The 22227-nt window shown below is 40.5% G+C and overlaps 1 protein-coding gene and 1 long non-coding RNA gene across 4 annotated transcripts in view; one reads left to right on the top strand and one right to left on the bottom strand.

The window, feature by feature from the left end:
- LOC148398376 (NMDA receptor synaptonuclear signaling and neuronal migration factor-like) overlaps positions 1-18047 on the bottom strand; it is a 35438-nt gene extending 17391 nt beyond the window's left edge. Inside the window, exons 1-5 of one of the 2 annotated variants that reach the window (XM_088376628.1) lie at positions 17570-18047; positions 6789-6850; positions 4349-5092; positions 3008-3080; positions 976-1044 (exon numbers count right to left, since the gene is read on the bottom strand). In XM_088376628.1, the coding sequence (XP_088232754.1) occupies positions 976-1044; positions 3008-3080; positions 4349-5092; positions 6789-6850; positions 17570-17679 (1058 nt within the window). In that variant the 5' untranslated portion in view covers positions 17680-18047. The remainder of the gene's footprint in view (positions 1-975; positions 1045-3007; positions 3081-4348; positions 5093-6788; positions 6851-17569) is intronic. The other variant, XM_088376629.1, reaches the window with a different exon arrangement.
- Positions 1-19279, top strand: part of LOC148398375 (uncharacterized) — a 30025-nt gene extending 10746 nt beyond the window's left edge. For both annotated transcript variants that reach the window (XR_015858679.1, XR_015858678.1), the window contains one exon: positions 17559-19279. This is a non-coding gene — a long non-coding RNA (uncharacterized LOC148398375). The remainder of the gene's footprint in view (positions 1-17558) is intronic.
- Positions 19280-22227: the final 2948 nt, after the last annotated feature.

The following is a 22227-nucleotide window of genomic DNA, read 5'->3' as shown; positions in this document are numbered from 1 at the left end:
AAATTCCAGCAACACCGTTAATCCTTAGTGATTATTGTCAGTATAATACCAACGACAAATGTGAACTAGTTCCTGCTTCCAATTAGTTCTCTATGGCAAAGTAAATACCTTCTTAGTTTTGATATCGATGTAAATAAGGCGGCTGAGTCTGAAAGGTTAAACTCAGTGTTTGAGCATGATTCATGTCGGTAATTTTTGCCTCACAACTTTTGTTGGGTCCTTAATTGTGAAGTATTAATGCTCAAATATATACGTATACATTGCTTCTGATATCTGATCCAGTATGTTTGAGGGAGCTGTGAAAAGAAAGTCACACTACATTATGCATTTCCATTCTTTAGGTCAGGTCTTCCAAGACTGCTGCAGTTCATCACATATCAATTGTAAGAACTTCCAGGCTTTTTTTTCTTTTAATAGTATTTTGAAATGAATCTTGGCGAGCAATGGGTGGGTAGCTGCTCAACGAGAGGGCAAATGTGTAGAGTACATTGAGTGAAAATTGCAGCACTGAATCAGTTATGTGTTAAAAAAAGGAAAATGTGCTCCTGTTATATTTATGTTTTCAGCTACTGTTTAAACTAATGTGGGGGAAACTTAATAAAACAAGCATTGTAATTTCCAGATTAGAAACATAAGCTTTGAACCCTGTGGTTTATAGTTTAGTGTAGTTTATCTATGGATTTTTCATAATTGCGTTTTACACATGAACAAAACACGATTTTCCCTTAATTTTAGCTGGTATATTTAGGTGCATCTTACATTTTGGAATTTATGATAAATATTTTTTCCTTTTAAACCTGATGTGACAGGTGGTATACATTAAAGCAGCATGGATAAAATAACGTGTTCCTTCAAGGATAGAGGGAATTAATATTTCATAGGCAATCTGATGATTTTGTTGCTGTGCGACAGGGTTGCTGTTAACGGACGGTTTAGCTTTAGACAGGACAGGACAGGAAAGCCAGGACATGGTACCTCTCGATCACGGTGGCTGCATCCTGCTCTCTTTTCCGTCTCTTTTTCTCAGCAATGCCCCGGAAAGCCCTGCCAGAATGTCAAAGTGTTAAGCTGGTGCGAGGGGGAGAAAGGTTTGGTAGGGCAAATTTGGTTTTGATGTGATCTAACCCATATTAGTGACCTGACCCATATCAGTGAGTTTAAGGGGTTAAATTGTGAGCAAAGATTGAAGAACGCTTTTAAGAGCAAAATGAGTGGTTTTAGGTTCAGTCAAGGTAATTGAAGTATTTAGAGTTATTCATGGATTGGCACAGGTTATTGCAGGATACAGCATAAAAACACACGGGCGCGCACACATGCACGCACACACACACACACAATGTAGCAAAGAGAAACGCGTTTATAATTAAGAATTTTCAAGTGTGCCTTATCAAAAGTTTTATACCAAGGGGACTGCTTATGAGTATTTGACAGTAGACCATTGGTGTCAAACTCAAGGCCCGGGGGCCAAATACGGCCCGCCACATCATTTTATGTGGCCCGCAAAGACACATTTTGCATCGACTTTGTGTCATTACAAAACTCACAAATTGTCTTCACTTTTTAGAAAGAGATATTGCTAGCAATTTTTATTACCATGCATCTTTTTAAACTAGTTGAACAGTTTTTACCAGTCTTTCAAAACTAGTTATTCATCAGTTTGTTGTGTAGCTTTTACTGTATATAATAGTTAATTTAAGACTTGATTAACCCTAGCCATTTCAATGACTGTCGAACTTGGTCAGTGAGCCCTGTCATTCTATTCTAAAGTGGATAACAATGGCTCTGACATGATGTCGGTCGGACATAATGTGTGTCAAATATCAAGTCATATCCTGCAGTTAGTTTTTGAATGTTCATAGCCACCAACCTACTAGGGAAGGACAAGAAATGAATGTCTGTACAGTGAACATTATCACTGCCCAGCCTGATTAGAAAATTGGCACCATATTATTACTGGAATAGTTTCAAGATTAATCACGTTGGGTTTTTCATATTCTATTTGCGTATGAAACATCCCCCAATCTTATTTTACAATGTTGTATCCATCACATGCAGCAATGATTTACTGAAGGTGACAATGTTTTCTTTCAAATAAGCAAAAATATGCGCTGACCATTACATTTCATGCGTCATACTGTAGGACTGAGTATATACTACACGAGGTCATCTATTAGCATCACTGGGGTATTTCTTGATTTGTATTGTAAAGAGAGAATTTAAAAAATTGGTTTAGTTTGTTGCTTTATGTGCCTTCATGCACCTTCGACCAAGTTGGTAATACTCAGTCCAGTAAATGTGGTTATTGAGGGCACAATAAATTGAATAACACAGGGGTAAATGTGGAAAACATGCAGAAAAAGGTTCAAGGTGTTGCTTGACTTGACGAGAACCAAAAAAGATGCCAAATATGAAGCGTGTGGGTGGGTGAAGAAATTACTCACGATATTCTACAGTCGTGATTTGGAATGCCGCCACAGAGAAAGAAGACAAGATAGAAGATAAGTTAGCAGCATGGCCAGCCAAATCATAAATAGGCATCGGTTGAATTTCATCACATAACAGCTCATAGGGGAGGTCACATATGGTGGAGAACAGGAGTGGTTTTTGCAATGCATACCTGAGCTGTCATATAGGATACCAAAGTTTCAAATTACCCAAATTATATGTGATCATTATGTCAATAACAGGATACAAAAAAAAACCAATCCTTTAAAACTGCAGAATTGATTGGGGAATTTTATTGTGGGCAGCCTAAGGCAATAATCATCATAGCATCTAGATAGGCCAAACCCGTGAATGGATCATCTTGACGAAGAAAAAGTGCTCACTAACACAAATTGTTACATAATCGATTATATTTTTGAAATATCCTATTACGATGGAACAGTACACAACGTGGATTTAATTATGATCTGGAAACTCGTTTTATTTACCGACAGACCTGACCAGAACTTGATAGAGAATTATACACATTTAAGGAGAAGAAATGTAGAAATGCTGTACTTACGCTTGCATGGTGGTAGTTGCTGTCTGAAAGCTCAACATGTTTTCTTTTGGGAACCAGCTATTGGAATTATCTTCTGTAATCACAAAAAATAGAAAGCTCAACGTGTTTTCTTTTGGGAACCGGCTATAGTAGGAATTATCTTCTGTCATCACAAAAAAATAGAATGTAGAACAGTCAAAATAAGTTTCACTGAAGTGCATAAGGCTCTTAAATGAATTTAGCATTTTTTCTGTATTGGTTAAGCTATATAATACAGCAATCCCTCGTTTATCATGGATAATTGGTTCCAAGACCACCGCGATAGGTGAAAATTCATGTCACCCTCTCATTTTTAACATACAAATACTTTCAAACATGTAAATACTATATTAATAGTAGAAATGACATACAGAAAATAATGTATAAATAATATAAATACAAATATGATACGTGTGTGTGTGTGTGTGTGTGTGTGTGTGTGTGTGTGTGTGTGTGTGTGTGTGTGTGTGTGTGTGTGTGTGTGTGTGTGTGTGTGTGTGTGTGTGTGTGTGTGTGTGTGTGTGTGTGTGTGTGTGTGTGTGTGTGTGTGTGTGCGTGTGTGTGTGTGTGTGTAACATGTAGCTGTAGCTAAAGTATACATACTGTAAATATGTTTTCAGAACTCTTTTATTATTATAACAACTTTTTTATTACTAGGAACAAGTGTACATACTGTAAATATGTTTTTAGAACTCTTATTATTATAAGAATGTTTTTTATAACAAGGTAAGATACTGTAAATGTGTTTTTAGATTTTTTATTATTATTATAACAACTTTTTTTATAACAGTACAAGTGTACATACGGCAATTGTGTGGGCAATCCCTGCCTTCTGCTGGTTTGCGAGCAACTTTCGTGCCATAATTACTCAATTTAGAATTTTTATATTATATTTTTATTTGGGAATAAATCCGCGATGTACTGAAGACGCGATAAATGAACTGCGGTATTTAAGCTGCATAATTTAGGGTTTGTTGTGTCGAAACTTGTACAACAAAACGTGAATTAAAAAAATTTAGTTTCTGCAAGTATTTATAAGTAATACAGTGAAAATGTGAATCTGAATATTTACTTTGCAAGTCAATTTAGAATGTGTACCCCTAAATTTTCTTCCAGTGCTCTGAAATTTTCAAGTCAGGGGCTCCAGTAAAAATGTTTGTCTGGAACCCTGCATCTGCGTTTCTGGTCCTAAGTCAACTCGGATAGGTATCAGGTTCCCCGTGATAACAAACAGAATAAGTAGTATTGAAAATGGGTGGATGGATGGATGGATGGATGGACGACTATCATTTTTGAGAAATCATGACTGTAAAGATGCATTACCCTTGTCATCAGTAGATGTTCTATCCTCACTGTACATCCTCTCTAGTTTCTTAAGGTGCTTCCTCCCATTCCGTGGTGAGGTATCCAGGTCCAGGGAGCGCTGGCTTTGACATGGGGCACGTGTGCAGGTCACACAATCTGGAGTGCTGTCATCTTTTGAACCCCCTTTCCTCAAGCCCCAGTCTCGGATGTTACTCGCACTGTCAGAGCTCTGCAGTGATTGAGATGATGACAAAGGGCCTCCCTGATTCTGGTGGGCATGGTAATGGTTACTGCGGTGATGACTACTACGGTAATGGCTACCACGGGAAGATGATCGCTGGTCAGTGCAAGACGAGTTGTAGCACTGTGTGTGGGAAAGTGGATCTTCCTTGCTGCTCTTCAGCACCTCCAATTCCAGGCTTTCCTCACTGCCTCGGCCCAGAGTCATCACTACCTCTTTTGTGATTGTGTACACCCTAGCTGGCTTCACTGTCACACACCCCTCTGAGTCTTTGGTGCTTGGTGGGTTCTCTGTGGAGAGGCTCCGCTCAGCAGAGAGTCTACGTTTAGAAGGTCCGTGAGCTTTGACTGGGTAGGCCTGAGGTTGGGCTTGTATCTGGGCACTACAATTGGACTGACCAGTCTTGCTTGATTTAGCTATGGGCAAAGAGTGGCTCTGAAGTGGCAGATTGTTGTTCTGCAAGTGACTGATGTCTGGAGAGTCACAGCTATGGCCAGGGATGGTGTCAGATAACAGCTGATCTACAGACAACATAAAACAGGAAAGTCACTGAATGTGATTGCATTTAAAAAAAGTTGAGACTATAAACATAAAGTTCAAATTATACTGTTACCGTATTTGCCGGTGTATTAGTCGACCTTTTTCGATCCAAAATCGACCGAAAAAAATCGACCTCGACTTATACACCGAGTCATAAAATTTAATTTCGTATTCATCGCTTCAAATGTGATGGTAACCAAGGCCGTTTCTCATGCATCTCATTGTGCGTGGGTGTGCGTCCGTCAGGCTCATCAAACAGCGAGAAACTGAATCATTATAAAGCGTTAGTCGCATTAACACGCATCCTCAGCAACAATTTCAAATATTCTCACCTCAATAACGGACATCGAAAGCCAGGCAGCGACGATGACTGCAAGGGTTCCCCCTTGCATATTGCATATCGCATATTGAGCGAATGTGCGAGTCATCGCGCGTCAAGCATTGACAATAACTACCGGTACGTAAACATTCAATCGCCATGTCTAAATGAATGTCGTTAGCACTTAGAAAATATTCGCCAAACTTGGCCGGACTTCCAGGGGAAGAGGCCGAATTTTCACTTGTGGTGGCCGACACGGGGAACCAGCCGAGGCGGACACTTTACGGCGGTTGAGTCGTTCGCACTTTGAAAATATTTGCCAAACTTGGCCAGACTTCCAGGGGAAGAGGCCGAATTTTCACTTGTGGTGGCCGACCTGGGGAACCAGCCGAGGCAGACACTTTACGGCGGTTGAGTCGTTGGCACTTAGAAAATATTCGCCAAACTTGGCCAGACTTCCAGGGGAAGAGGCCGAATTTTCACTTGTTCTGGCCGATATGGGGAACCAGCCGAGGCGGACTCTTTATGGCGCAAGAGCCGTTGGCACTTAGAAAATATTTGCCAAACGCTCTCGATGGGACAGAAGACGACCTTATCTGGGAAGAGGAGGAGGAAACTGAGGATAGAGAAGACCAAGAAGATGCCCTTTATGACGACAAACTAAACGAAAACGAATGGAACGAGCTTTTCGGAAATAGCGACGATGAAGACGAATTTTGAACTCTATGTACCGGCAATCACTTTATAATTATAATTTGTTGTTTCTTAACTAAAAATAAACCAGTTTCTAAGAGTGTTCATTGTTGTTAGTCTCTCTCGGCGCGTAATATCACAGGGTCATGAAGTAAATAATATTTAAAATGGCGTATAGATCACTCGCTACAAACTCGCGGATTTGAACACATTTCGTCAATAAATTTCGCATATTTCTGATTGAATTTTGAAGTTTAATATAATGCAACAATTGAGCTCGACTTATACAAAGGATATATCATAAAATCGTAAATTTCCGTCGAATTTTAGGGGGTCAACTTATACACCGAGTCGACTTATACATCGGCAAATACGGTAACTACAAAGTACAACTGAAGAATAGGATTTTACTGTCCTGACTATAAACTCAACATGGAAGACGATATGGAATATGTTATACAATATAACAGATTTCAACCTTCCAAATACAAGATTTAGTAATTGGTAAAATTAGGTCAGTGATGTTGGATGAGAAGTCTTGGCTTCATTAAAGGTTGCACAAATTGTCACATTTTAAAGAACAAGTGACCATCCAAAGTGGTAAAAAAAAATCTGTTAATTTATGTCAGTCAGGTGAAGCAACACGGTCAAATGACCTCACCTACCTGCTCTGTTGCGGTGTTCTGAATTGGGATTGGACATGTATTCTCCAAACGCTCTGGCTGCGCTGTTAAGACACAATAAGTAGAGAACATAACATTATCTGTCAAAACCCAAGTTTACTTTTTTTTAAACACCATCACACTCTAAAGAAGGGAATCCCTTTCATCTTGAAGACTGACCTGGGGAAACAGATGAGGGACTCCTAGAACATTTCAACAATATCGCTGTAGCCAGACAGGGTTCAAAACTCCTGATTATGCTGGAATTTACAGTGCAATGAGAAGAGTGGATTGAGGAAGCCTATGAAAGTAAACATGCAGGACTTTGTCTCTACACAATCCTTGGCCAATTGACCATCACAGGGAGAAACAACCAGAGGGTAATTGAATCCGTGAGTGAAGCTCACAGTAAACCAGAGATAGGCTGTGCAGACCCATGGGTTAGTACTGGAACACAAGTTGGGCCCTGATCACCAACGTTCAGGTGCCAGTGTCTGATGTTGCAAGACCTGAAACATATTCAAACATATACTATATATATATATATATATACATATATATATATATATATATATATATATACACACACACACACACACACACACACACACACACACACACACACACACACACACACACACACACACACACACACACACACACACACACACACACACACACACACATGCGTCACACACACACGCGTCCATTGCAGCCTGGTCATCCTAGAAGAGGGATCCTCCCATCTGTGCTCTCTTCTCAAGGTTTCTCATTTCCCCTAGTAGAAGTTTTGAGTTTTTCCTTGCCCTCTTGGGAGTTTAAGATCAGGGGATGTTTGAGAATATTTGTCCATTTTCGCACATGTCCTGAGTGTTGTGTTGTTAGTCACCTAAATGTTGAACAGAGGCTGAGATGTACCGAAGTCAAATTCCTTGTTTGACACGCTCAAACATGGCCAATAAAAATTCTTGAACCTTGTATACGTACACTCAGGATATACCATTATGCGTTCCTGTGGTTCCTGCAGCATGGATTATGCATTTGCAAAATGTGCAAATGAGAGCGAATAGCCACAAATACGATAATTTGCATGTGTAAGACAGTCTAATATGTTGTCTAGCTGTGTTGGTGTAGTGATGATATAAATAGAGTCCTCCACCCAGGGCAGAACGATTTATTGTATTGGGTCCGAAATCACATTCTCAGTGATTTCCAAAACCTCAAAGCTGTGATTCTTTTCTAAAAGGTTCGTGTACTCCACACTCACCAATCATTTGCATGGTCCCGCACCAAACTGGTTAAAAAACAAAGTGTTGCATCAATGTAACATTGTCGTTCATTCTCACAGAAGTCTTATCTTTCGTGGCTGCTTGGCAATGTTACTGCTAGGCGCTAAGATAGCTTGCGCTGCAGCAATATGTAAATCTGCGCGCTGCAACAGCAACGACCTGTATGATGCGAGTACTCTTTGCCGTATCCCACTCATTTTGGCTGCTTGTATCCAGTATCTTTTGATTACAACCCACAGCTCATGACCATAAGTCAGGGTATGAGCGTAGATCCACTGGTAAATAAGGAGTTTCACTTTTTGGCTCATCATCATAATAACAACAATAGCAAGAGCAAAATTAATAATAATGAGAATTAATCTTATTACCGTATTTTCCGGTCTATAAGGCGCACCTAAAAACCTAAAATGTTCTCAAAAGCCGACAGTGCGCCATATAGTCCGGTGCACCTTATATATGGACCAAATTCCTAAATTTAAATTGGCCCGAAGCATTGTGTCATGAAATCAATCATAAGTGGCCCGCTGAAGACTATGAATCATGAATCAAAAAGACTATGGATCATTATTTTGTGATTATAAAGTAATTTGTTGCGTCTGAAGTTGAAATAAAAAAGATAAAACGGAGAATGATTTGATTTGGATTAAAAATCTGCATTAATGGTGCACCTTATAGTCAGGTGCGCCTTATATAAGGACAAAGTTTTAAAATGGGCCATTCATTGAAGGTGCGCCTTATAGTCCGGAAAATACGGTAATACAGTTATCCCGCGTTCTTTGCCGGAGATGCGTTTCAAAACCACCCGCAAAAAGCGGAATACCGGGATGTAGCAATGTTATATACATTATTTATAAATTTAAACAGGTTGAAATGTTTGTATTTTTATTGTAAGGTAATAAGAAGTATGGTTTATCTTGCAAAGCAATGCAAAGTGTCCATCTTCAGAATTGCCACACTACTCTGACCCAGGGGACATCATGCATAGCGAAACCAAAGTGAGTCATGGTTGTGCATGAATATCCTGCTGCATTGCGGTCCAGTCCACAATAGGAATGTTTTTTTAAACCCTCCCCATTACCTTTACACTACATAACTACATACATTTTCCATTCCCTTGATAACCATTCCCACACTGTTCTGGGCATGTATATATACGTGATATTGTGCATGCATTGTACCTTTCCAGTAAATAAAAGAACAAATGTGATATTGTCACGTGTCCCGATTCCTTCTGCACCAGTTGGTTCCTCAATGGAAGGCATGTCGGTCGAATTGAGAAGGTCTTCAAAGTATTCCCCCACCGACTCACAACGTCCCAAATACAAAATACTATCTTGATGGGTTGCTTACTTTGTGTATTACCGTTCCCTCATGACAAAATGTTTGTGTTGTCTTAGCTAGCATACATGAAGCATCTGATGAAAAGTATTTTTGAAACGGCCCCTGTGTTACCAAATCAACAGTGTGATGTGCTAGATTGCTAGATTAATTAAAAAAAAACTTTTCCTGGTGGGATCTCGGGGTGCAAGGGTACACGGCAAAACATCGAGCCGTTCAGTCTGCTTTGCACGGGACAATACGCCCTAATGGACTGTGGTGTTTCAGTACTTAATTTTACACAGATGCATTTACAAGATTGACAAGATACATATGTGTATATGTGCCATTCTGAGCTGGTTCAAAAGGCCTCCCTTCGCAAGATTAAGTCTAATCGCTGTTGTGCTTGGGCCGCTCTTGTAACTGTAGGCAGGTCCGTGCAGCCATGGTTGCCAGATATGCGTATCATCAATAACTTTGGGCTTCTTGTCGAGAAAAAAATCGCTTATAAATATTGGTGGTCGTAAATTTAAATTTTAATTGGCTGGATTCAAAACTGCAGCATCTATTTTGGACATTTTGTGTTCCCAAACCCAGGAGAGACCAGGAGCTTGCTCCTTTGTCTCACTTGTTTTACTGTACTCAGCTGGCAACACAGTATTTCGAGAAACACTACGTATGTGTTGGTAATTTTAATACATTGGTATTTAAATGTTTAAATAATGCATATACTGTTTCTACGTCGCGGATTTTCATTTTTTGCGGGTGGTTCTGGAACTCATCTCCCACGAAGAACGAGGGAATACTGTTTAGTTAAAGATCTTCTTTCCAAGTTAACTTTACCAGCTACAGTACGACTGCAAATTTTGCATTTTCATTTGAAAATGTCAAAATCATTATTAATGAATCAATCCCAGAGTTAAAAAAATGCTGCTTAAAACCAAAATAAAGCAATATTTTTATAGAAAAAGTGTTTTCTCTGTGCGCAATGAGGTGTACCGAAAACCGTGGCGCGCAAACCAAGCGATGTACCGTACTGTGGATTATCTATGCCGTTGCACCCCGAGTAGAAACGTGACTTTTCGTCTGCGTCCGCCAACAGGACGCCAATCTGTGTCCTCAAAATATGAAGAATGGGGTACTAACACACACACATGCTGAAAATGTTTAGTGAGAGAGATGAGTACAGTTGATAACGCGGAATACTACCACAAAGCCACTGCTATGCATGGTTCTGTTCGATTTTTAATGCTCCATTTTGTCCTGTGACCCCTGAACTGAAATAGATAATGAAATTTTAAAGCATAGCAACATCCCCCTTATGGGTCAATTCTCTTTATGATGGCTTTTATGGTTTTGTAATCTGCATAGTGATTAGGGTGCTTCAGTATAATGAAACATGTCTCCAAGACAAACCACTTGCCATTTTTATTTAACAAACGTTTACTGTAATTTATATATTCCTCTTTTATCTGAACTGCAGTATGTTGTTGCTCATCAAATGAAGTACTGTATATCTTGAAATCAATTTACAATTCAGAAAAATTCAGTTTACTTTAAAAATAATTTTATCTTGATTGTTCAGTTGACCTACATACAGCACTGACTCTTAAGGGTACATTCTGCAAATGGTAACGGCCACACACATTTGTACACTATCACGGGATTAGTTCGACTGACTACACCCGTCCAATAGGTATATTCTTACACAGTTGTATTGAGCAGCACAAGTAAAAATAAATAGGTTACACATGCACTGTGCAGCAAGCTGTCTACAAACCCAAACATAAATCTCCTGGAGCCTCAGTCAAATGGAATAGCTATGTCGATGCTGCAGCCTATATGCCTGCTCGCTATGACACTCTAAGTAATTAAATATGAGGCTGCACGTGCAGTGGCGGAATTTCCCGTGAAGACTCTGGATGAATCGAGGGGAGAAGGAGGTAGGGCACAAGGAAGAAAATGCAATCATGCTTAATCTATCTGCATGACTTGGAGCACTTACAAAAAATCCATGTTACACTCGGAAGAGAGTGATGTCAACATGCTCACAGCCTAGTTCGGGGAGGACGAAGCAGTGCAATGTTCAAAGTCACCATGTAGCGTACTTGACTTTATGGGTTCCTGCCGAGACTGTCACTAATATTGGAAGATAGTTTCACATGTTGAAAGTGAACTGCATCCAAAAAGTACATGGCATGGCAAATGCACAAAACTATTTTTTTATTTATATATTTTTTTAAAAACATTTTAAAAACAACAACTCGTATTGTTCACAGTTTGTCTAAATGCTTAGTGGTTAGATCTAAATAACACATTAGATCATAGTTTATCTCAGAATACAGTTAAATTCTATCATATAAACTAAGTCATAAAAAATAGACTGGTGAACTCTGTTTGAACCAAAAGCTTATTGTCATCGCTCACACTGGTACAACTGAATCACAAAGCTGTGAGTTTCCCTTTTTAGCACTTAGTACTTGATAAGTGGCACATATAAAAAGCATAAAATACAGGACTGTAGACATACTAGTAAAATGAAAGCGTCTGACTGTGTCTGATTTAGCTATGGCTGAGTGCAGTTGCACTATCAGCAGCTCTGCCATGTGCTTTTGTTTTTTTTTCCTACTGCATGTTTTCAGCCATGTGACATGAAGGAGGGGGAGGAGAGAGCACAAGAAATACGGTGACAAGCGTCTTTAAGACCAAAAATAGAAGTGAGCACAGAGCGGGAAGTGGGATGATGGGAAAAATAAGCAAGGAATTTGTATTAAACAAGTTGAGAGTCGATATAGAAGAAGACAATGATCCAGACAGTGCATGATATTATGTGCTTGGGAGATGCTCACATGAGGTATATATGATTACTTCCCCACATGATTGTGGAGGAGAAGAACTAGTAAATATATACGGTGAATTATGTACCGTATAGAGGCCTCCCAGTGGGACACATTAATGAGCAGTGTCACAGAGCTGGAGGGGCATATACTATAGGCGCCTTAATGGTTTGAGAAAAGGGAAAGGGATTTCTGCTTTGGTGAATAGTTGTGTGCATTTGTGAGATGCTTTTGTGGTTGGGGGAGTGGTTATGCATTACATACAATCATACTGCATATCAGGGTTAAGCAACTTAAATAGTGGAAAGAGCAACTACTCGAGACTCAGAAGCACGCACTTCTGAAACAGATGTATGACAAAAAATGCTATTTTAATTTACTATATTTTCCGGACTATAAGTCGCAGTTTTTTTTCATAGTTTGGCCGGCGGTGCGACTTATATTTAGCGACTTATGTGTTAAATTATTAACACATTATTATTTAATTTCACATGTTATTTTCACACTAAACCGCAAGAGGGCGCTTGAGGCTTGTAATTATATAATTTCAACATTGACGGTAACATATAGAAACAACTGAGAAGGGCTTAACAAAAATGGCGACGTAGAAGAGGAAGCACCGCAATTTCTACCTCCGGAGTTAGCGGAATTGTTTGAAAGTGACACAGAAGATGAACATTTCATTGGATTTAGTGATTTGGAGTGACACGGATGGTTTGGTAAACTTGTTAGCATGTTATTTATGTTATAGTTATCCGAATATGTAACTCTTATTATGTTATGTTAAGATACCAGGCACGTTTTCAGTTCGTTGTTTATGCGTCATGTAACGAGAGCATACCGTGCAATTATTCAGCCTGTTGTTGCCTCGATTCTATTTTTATTTTAAATTGCCTTTCAAGATGACATGTTTGATCTTGGTGTTGGTTTTTATCAAATAAATTTCCCCCAAAAATGCGACTTATACTCCAATGCAACTTATATATGTCTTTTCCTTCTTTATTAAAAAAAAACCCAGCACATCTTATTTTAGTCAGAAATGTGTTTACTTTTATGACTTTTAGTTGATGCAAGCCGATGATATTTTAGTCTGGATTTACACAGTTTCCAACCAATTCAAATTCATTTCAAGAACAATTTGTCTTAAATTCTAAATTTTCAATTTTCAACATTTTGTTACACGCACACACAGACACACACAGACACAAACAGACACGCACGCACACACGAGTGTCAAGTCAATGCCCAAGCATTTCAAATTTGGCCCATCAAGTGACCTGTTGTAGGCTGCAGTGGCACGTCACTTCCTTCCTGCGTTCTTAATCACAAGCAAATACGTCACTCAGCATCTTCTCAATTCATCCATGCATGCATTTTCTGAACCACTTGTCCTCACGAGGGTCAAGGGTGTGGTGGAGCCTATCCCAACTGACTTAGGACAGTAGGTGGGGGACACCCTGAACTGGTTGCCAGTCAAATGCAGGGCACATAGTAGAGACAAACAACCCTTCACACTCATAATCACATCTCAAGAGCAATTTAGCAATGAGAGCAATTCCTAATGTAGGAAATATGATTTTCTTCTTTGCACAAAATGTATAAATAAAAATGTTGATTTTCTAAAAAATGAAAACAATTGATTGTTCATTATTAAGTGATATGTTTTATTTTCTCTTGTATATTTATAATTGCTCTTTAACTAAGAAAAATTACGTTGTATCCGATTATTTGATTAATCGATGGAATATTCGGTAGAATACTCGATTACTAAAATATTCAATAGCTGCAGCCCTAATTTATAGTACCCAACTCACCAACCATGCATGTTTTTGGAATGTGGGAAGAAACCGGAGCACCCGGAACAAAAACCCATGCAGGCACGGGGAGAACATTCAAAATCCACACAGGAAGGCTGGAGCTGGAATCAAACCCACAACCTCTGCAACCTGAGGTAGACGTGCTAACCAGTGCACCACCGATCCAATTCTCTCACATTTATTTTTATACCACTTACCTCAAGTATTCACACCTTTCAGTTCATAGTCTTTGGAAATGGACTGGCCTCGGATACATACATTGATGCCATTGAACAACGTGATCCTCACCATGGTTTAATATGTTAACCATCGTGCGAACATGAGCCAACAAGTCTTCAAACAACACACCAGTTTCAGTGTTAATTCAAAATTCCCTGTATTTTCAAGTGACCTACATATGTAAGTGTAGTAGTACACAAATACCTCTGTCAATACTTTTGCTTATTTAGTGGTCCATATGTAAGTTTCTTGTTAAGATAGACATCTTTGATCAGCATATTTAATTGATGTGATACGAAGATCACATTAACAGTTTTCATAAGTTCTGTTTAATTTGTTGTCAACTGATAGCCGTTCTTATCACAAATTTTCTGTTCTTTACGCTGAGATGACCCATGTTGGCAAAAAGCAAAATTGCATCACTTGAACTTTATGGCTCTTGTTCCGCTACAAACCAGCAACAACAAAGGCACTACATTGGGTAATGACAGTACACCCTTCTCCTAAAAGGCTGTAAGTGGTTCCATCAAGCAGAAGCAAAACAAGTCATCCAATTTACAAAATACAGAAATTATGTTAAACAGCCACTCATGCAGGTGGGCAAGTGTTTCAAATGGGGATGGCGAAACAACACAGTCAAACCTAACCAATTACGTACTGTATTTAACAGATCATGAACATATAACATTTTTTTACAACATTTCAAAACTAATATCAGTAGTCTCCAAAATACATTAAATCCAAATGATCTTAATACATCCATCAATACAATGACTTTCAATTGATTGTTGAGAAGGAATACAGATTTTTTTTCCATTAAGTATAGAGAAGACATTCGTGCAATAAAGAGCACACTTTTTTTTCTGTTGGTGAACAGTTTTTTTTTTTTTTGGGGGGGGGCAATAATTGACAAAATGTCCTGTCAAACGCACTCATTAAAATAAAACTATTGTTTCAAGAAGGTCTTTATAAGCCTAGTACATTGCTTTCATGACTGCCAAGGCAAAACTCTATTAATACTACATATATTAACCTTCAACTCCATTCTTGACATAATCCTTTCAGTGCACAAGGCCAGTATCAAGACATCGTCGAATAAGCATTACAATGAAAGGATACAATGTCATGCAAATCAGTCCGTTTTCCAATACATTGTCATTAGCTTAATCCTTCCATGCCCATTCTGTCACAACTAATATTCGACCCTTCCTGGAAGTACGTATATAAAGTCCTTGATTTACTATGGAGATATATTCCAACAGTGGCAACATAAGTGAATTAAAAAGTGCCATTGTCTATAGTGCCAAAATTACTTACTAATCTATACTAATGGCTAATGCAGGTGTTAAATCACAAACTGGAAATATTTACGCAAATGTGCTAAATGTGTATGTCCATATTCAAAACTATTACATGTGCATGAGTTAAGTTTTGGGAAACGATGGAATATTCGGTAGAATACTCGATTACTAAAATATTGTATCAAAAACAATTTGTTTTTCTTTCACACTTTTCAATGGGTCATGAAATTTTAAAACAAGGGGAGCATATTGAGATTATTTGGTGCCTTACTTAAAGGGTACTACGTATGTCCTATGTAAATATGGAAAGGACATATGTAGGTATTCTTAACCACTTTTCCACATATGTTTGACTTTGCCAATCTCCTACTATGGGACTGTATGTGGTCCAGTAATGTGGGACAAATTCCCTCCCTCCCTCTGTCCCTCTATCCATCCATCCATCCATCCGTCCGTTCGACCATCCAAAATGAGAAACCATGAGAAAGAATTTCCAGGACGACCAGGTTGCATTGGATGCAGAGTGGGCAACATTAAACACACAACATAAAAACATCCATCCATCCATCCATCCATCCATCCATCCATCCATCCATCCATCCATCCATCCATCCATCCATCCATCCATCCATCCATCCATCTTCTGTACTGCTTATCCTCACTGTGCTGCAGTTTGTCCCAGCTGACCATGAGAGAGACTGGTCGGCGAGAACGACTGCAAGCCCAGGGAGAATATGCAAACTCCACATAGGAAAGCTGAGGCACAGGATCATACACCGTGTTGCCTGAAAAAACTACCTAATAAGAGAAAAGTAAATTGAAAAACTCAGATAACTTGAGGGAACAAAAACGAGTTTTTAAAACTTTAAACTCAGATATTTTTTTAAATGTAGTTTGCAGAATTTGGAGAGTATATAAATAAAATGTGTACTGCTGGGGGGGGGAGAGGACCCTCTCAACACTGTTTAAAAAAAAAGACAGAACAAAAAAATTTGAGATCACTATTGAATCATCGCAATTTATATAAAATGCTAAAATAGTATTATGCAGTTCAAATTCACAAGGCTGTGTGATTGGGTGGATGTGGCTCGATTGTGACTCCGCTGTCCTGAACTAGAAATTGCCTCAAGGTCGGCATTGTAAAGAAGAAGCTGTTCTCACATGCCTTACATGGTTAAGCAAAGAATATCAAAAAAATCTAGCTTTTCTACTGCCATTCACAGCAAAATTATATTTCACAGCACAGCAAAATTATACAGTATTAAATTGCCACATATAGGAAAAACACAGAGTAGACAGCCGATCAGTGAATATTGTCTTTTCCTTTGAGTATATTTGTTTGCCTGATTCGCCAAGTTGCTGAACAGACTAAAAATTAACTGAATTCAAAGGAATACAAGCATCAAACGTGACATATCAGATGTTTGTTTATTTATTATTTATTTATTTATTTATTTATTTATTTATTTATTTATTTATTTATTTATTTTAGGCTGTTAACGGGTTCACAAATCAAACAACATTAGAGACAGCTTTTAAACTGAGAATACATCGATCTGACACAATGACCTTTGGTTGCAGTCTGCATCAAGTTAAAATGAAATGTTATTACAATTAGTGCAGATCCATTGTGACCAGCTGGATTCTTCTTGCGTTTGACAGTTAACAGAAATAAATCAAAACTTTTGCATGTTATTTTACATGACAGCAAATACAATTTGTTACCTTTGTACTTTTTGGGTAAGCTTTTGGGATGGTTTCTTTATAGTAACTTTTGTATAGCCTCTTTGCCATGTAAAAGGTACAATATTCCTAATTTAATGTATCTTATCCAAATCTAATTATTTAATTCTGCTAAACAATACTTCTTTCCCAAGTCACAAACACGGTGTGTTATACTATTACAAGCATCACTTTAAGCTCCCACTAAGTCGCACGGTTCTGCTGCAGTTCACATTTTGTACAGCTTTATTTTCTTTCATTTTCTTTCTAGGTAGTACTCACCGAACTTTTGCGGCCACGGATGATATCGCATCACTCCTAAGATTTTTCCTTTTGGACGCTGCAGTTCCCATGCTGAAGTAAACACGACCAGAGGAGAAAGCGCGGACCATTCCACAATGATCAACGAAAGAAATTACCCAAATTAAAGAAAGAAGAAGATGAGAAGGAGAAGAAGAAGAAATGACCGCCCTACGACGATAAGTCACAATTTTGCATTTTCATACTGAAGCTAATGAAGCTGTTGTGCTGTGAACTGGGAAAGGAGCCGCGGCGCGTGCGAGACGTGATGCTCATCTCTACACTCCCCCAGCCACGAGTCCGGAAAGGAAGTGCCAACCATATATGGAAGAGCAACCCGCCCATTTCGTGCGCACGTGCACCGCGTCGAGCTTGGCAGAATCTCAGGAGGATGTAAATATATACACTTGTACCTTGACTTACGAACAGGATTCGTTCTTTGACCCAGCTTGCAAGTCAATTTACTTGCACATGGAAACAATATTCTCCAGTGAACATTGGATCACTTGTCATTCAAATTCTCGCTCTCAACACTGGAAAATTTTGAGAAACACTAAAATAGAGCACGAGTAAGTCAGGGTACCACTGCACATAAGGGGATTTGGGTTTAGGATGGAGTTGCTTTCTGGCAGCAAATTCTGGCATTAAAAAAAAAGAATGAAAACAAATCAATATGTTGGTTTGGCAGGGTTTGAGGACCCAAGTGCACAGAAGATGGAAAGTAAGGTACAGGTACTTTCCATAATAATTTATTTTTCAAAAATAGAAAAAAGGGAAACAGGGAGGGTGGAATTATGAAAAATAGTCTAAAATACAATTCAAAGTACTAAAATAAATACAAGGGAGGCAGCAAACACAAACAATAAACTGACAATGAAGTACTGAAAGAAAGCAGGAAACAAATTTCGGCCTCGTGTCAGCACAATTTTTTCCTTTTTTTACCATTTGGGCATTTTTTGTTCTCACCAAGGCAGCGTTTAAGAGCCTGAAAATGATTACTTTTCTAAACAAGCCTCAGAGTGAATAGGTTTCAAAATGCATTTCAGTGTGGAAAGCAATCCTCATATTTTCCTGGAATGACAATTAGTTGTCACAAAACATTGTTGTCACGGTTCAATGACACGTTTTATCGCATGTGGCCCCAGTTCTCGTGTGACCGTGCATGAACCACCATCATTGACGTGGCCAACACATACAGCTGCAAGATCAAGATGACTCAAGATGGTCTAAACTAGGAACCTCAAAGCTTCCTGAATCACACAATCTAAAAGCGAAAGTGTGAAGCATGATTGAATTTTTCATTTTTTCTTATTTTTTGCCTCTTCTTTCTTCCGACGCTATTTCCACTCACCTCTCCTCGTCTCATGTGTGTGGCCAGTCAGCAAACATATGAACAAATTGACTGTATGAATATTTAAGCAGCCATCTGCTTTCGTCTGTTTCAACGTGGCACTTATCACTTATGTTGCACTTATATATGGCACTTATATGGTATTACCTGTTGTTATTATCAAGCATGTGTACTAGCTCTCAAATAGAGTTTGTTTATTCTCTCAGAAATAAATGCTGATCCTTTATAAAAAAAAAGTAGTGCTTTAAGCCCCAGGAGATGGTGATGGATTTAGCTGGTTTGCATGCATCTGCAGCTAAAATACACGCACACCATGTTTCATGCTGCCGAAGGCATGTGTAAAATACGCAAGCCAATGAAAGTGAAAAAAAAACATCAACAGTAAATCAACCGCTGAAATCAGGAAATTCAAATTCACATTAAATGGTATCTTGCAAACGTATCAATTGTAGTGGCCACATGAGAAAAGAGTAGTACGGTGCAATGAATGAAGCCCAAAAATTATTGAAAGCTTAAACACAGTCCCCAAGAATAAATTCTTACTTGCCTTTTGTTTGTGTGTGGCCGGATCTTCAATCAGTTTTCACTCTTTCCACAATAAGAAATATTTTCTAGGGATTTTATACCTTTCTCTAAAAGACAATATTAATCAACACTGAAAAAACTGCACTGAAATTCTAAACACAGGCCACAACACAATGGGTTAAAAATAATATAAATTCCAAATGGGCATGTGTATTTCAGGGACAATGTCAATTCTTTTTCATGATTACAAAACCTTTTTATGGCTTCCCCAAGCCAGCTGCTGTGAGTGAGCCACATAACTGGCCTGTAAAATGCAATGCTCACCAGAGACGAGCAGAATAATAAAAAAATATGAACCATAAAGGCAGTGTTCACGGAAAATAAGGGCAGAGCATTCAAAGGTATGCCCACACCGGCCATAAAAAAGTTCACAATTATTTCGAATCCAATGCGGTGAGCTAAAAAGGCAAACTCAATCAAATTGTCATTGTCCAAATATTCCTGAGCTTGAAGGTTGATTGTCCCTGTGTAGAGTGGGATGACCCTTGGCAAGATGAATGCCACAGCAAATGAATTGACAGGAATGATGATGGAATGAATTCACTTCTGGAATCACATTCTGTCCGGTTCCCCCTTGGGAGCTACATGACCTCTCCTGCTCCTTTAGCTTATCATCACAGAGTTTGCCGTCCTTATCCACCATAGTTTGAAGATTGAGGAGTTTAAATAACTAAATAAATAAATAAATACAACCCCCCTCCGTGAGTCGTCACCTTATCGTGGTGGAGGGGTTTGCGTGCCCCTATGATCCTAGGAGCCATGTTGTCTGGGGCTTCAAGCCCCTGGTAGGGTCACCCATGGCAAACGGGTCCTAGGTGAGGGGCCAGCACGGCTCACAAGCCCCTTATGATGAATAAAATAAATGGATTGCGTTTTCCCTCGCCCGGACGCGGATCACTGGGGCCCCCCTCTGGAGCCAGGCCTTGAGGCGAGGCTCGAAGGCGAGCGTCTGGTGGTCGGGCCTTCACCCATGAGGCCCGGCCTGGCACAGCCCGAAAAGGAAACGTGGGTCCCCCTTCCCATGGGCTCACCACGTGTGGGAGGGGCCAAAGGGGTCGGGTGCAGTGTAAGCTGGGCGGCGGCCAAAGGCAGGGACCTTGGCGGTCTGATCCCCAGCTGCAGAAGCTGGCTCTTGGGATGTGGAATGTCACCTCTCTGGCTGGAAAGGAGCCCGAGCTGGTGTGCGAGGCAGAAAACTAGACGTAGTCGGGCTTGCCTCCGCGCACAGTTTGGGTTCCGGTACAAGCCTTCTCGAGAGGGGCTGGACTCTCTTCCACTCTGGAGTTGCCCACGGTGAGAGGCGTCGAGCAGGTGTGGGTATACTTATTGCCCCCCGCTGGGCGCCTGCACATTGGGGTTCACCCCGGTGAACGAGAGGGTAGCCTCCCTCCGCCTTCGGGTGGGGGGACGGGTCCTGACTGTTGTTTGTGTCTATGCACCAAATGGCAGCTCAGAGTACCCACCCTTCTTGGGGTCCCTGGAGGAAGTGCTGGAGAGCGCTCCTTCTGGGGACTCCATCGTTCTACTGGGTGACTTCAATGCTCACGTGGGCAATGACAGTGAGACCTAGAAGGGTATGATTGGGAGGAACGGCCCCCCCGATCTGAACCCGAGCGGTGTTCTATTATTGGACTTCTGTGCTCGACATGGATTTTCTATAATGAACACCATGTTCAAACATAAGGGTGTCCATGTGTGCACTTGGCACCAGGACACCCTAGGTCGCAGTTTGATGATCGACTTTGTAGTTGTGTCATCGGATTTGCGGCCGCATGTTTTGGACACTCAGGCAAAGAGAGGGGCGGAGCTGTCAACTGATCACCACCTGGTGGTGGGTTGGCTCCGATGGTGGGGGAAGATGCCGGTTCGACCTGGCAGACCCAAACGCTCTGTGAGGGTCTGCTGGGAACGTCTGGCAGAATCCCCTGTCGGGAAGAGCTTCAACTCCCACCTCCGGCAGAGCTTTTCCCACGTCCTGGGGGAGGCAAGGGACAATGAGTCCGAGTGGACCATGTTCCGCGCCTACATTGTTGAGGCGGCCGACCGGAGCTGTGGCCATAAGGTCGTTGGTGCCTGTCGTGACGGCAATCCCCGAACCCGCTGGTGTACACCGGCGGTAAGGGATGCCGTCAAGCTGAAGAAGGAGTCCCATTGGGCTGTTTGGCCTGCGGGACTCCGGAGGCAGCTGACAGGTATCGGATGGCCATGCAGAACGCGGCTTCGGCGGTTGCTGAGGCAAAAACCCAGGCGTGGGAGGAGTTGGCGAGGCCATGGAGAATGACTTCCGGACGGCTTCGAGGAAATTCTAGTCCACCATTCGGCATCTCAGGAGGGGGAAGCAGTGCAACGTCAACTCTGTTTACAGTGGGGATGGCGTGCTGCTGACCTTGACTCGGGACGTCATGAGTCGGTGGGGAGAATACTTCGAAGACTTCCTACACGCCTTCCATTGTGGAAGCAGGGCCTGGGGACTCTGAGGCGGACTCTCCAATCTCTGGGGTCGAAGTCACTGAGGTAGTTAAAAAACTCCTCGGTGGCAAGGCCCCAGGGGTGGAAGAGATCCGCCCGGAGTTCTTAAGGGCTCTGGATGTTGTGGGGGTGTCATGGCTGACACGCCTCTACAACATTGCGTGGACATCGGGGACAGTACCTCTGGATTGGCAGACTGGGGTGGTGGTTCCCCTCTTTAAGAAGGGGGATCCGA

This window comes from Syngnathus floridae, chromosome 5 (genome assembly GCF_059516105.1).
Source record: "Syngnathus floridae isolate MCC-2025c chromosome 5, RoL_Sflo_1.0, whole genome shotgun sequence".
Taxonomy (NCBI): Eukaryota; Metazoa; Chordata; class Actinopteri; order Syngnathiformes; family Syngnathidae; genus Syngnathus; species Syngnathus floridae.
This window is presented reverse-complemented; position numbering and strand designations above follow the sequence as displayed.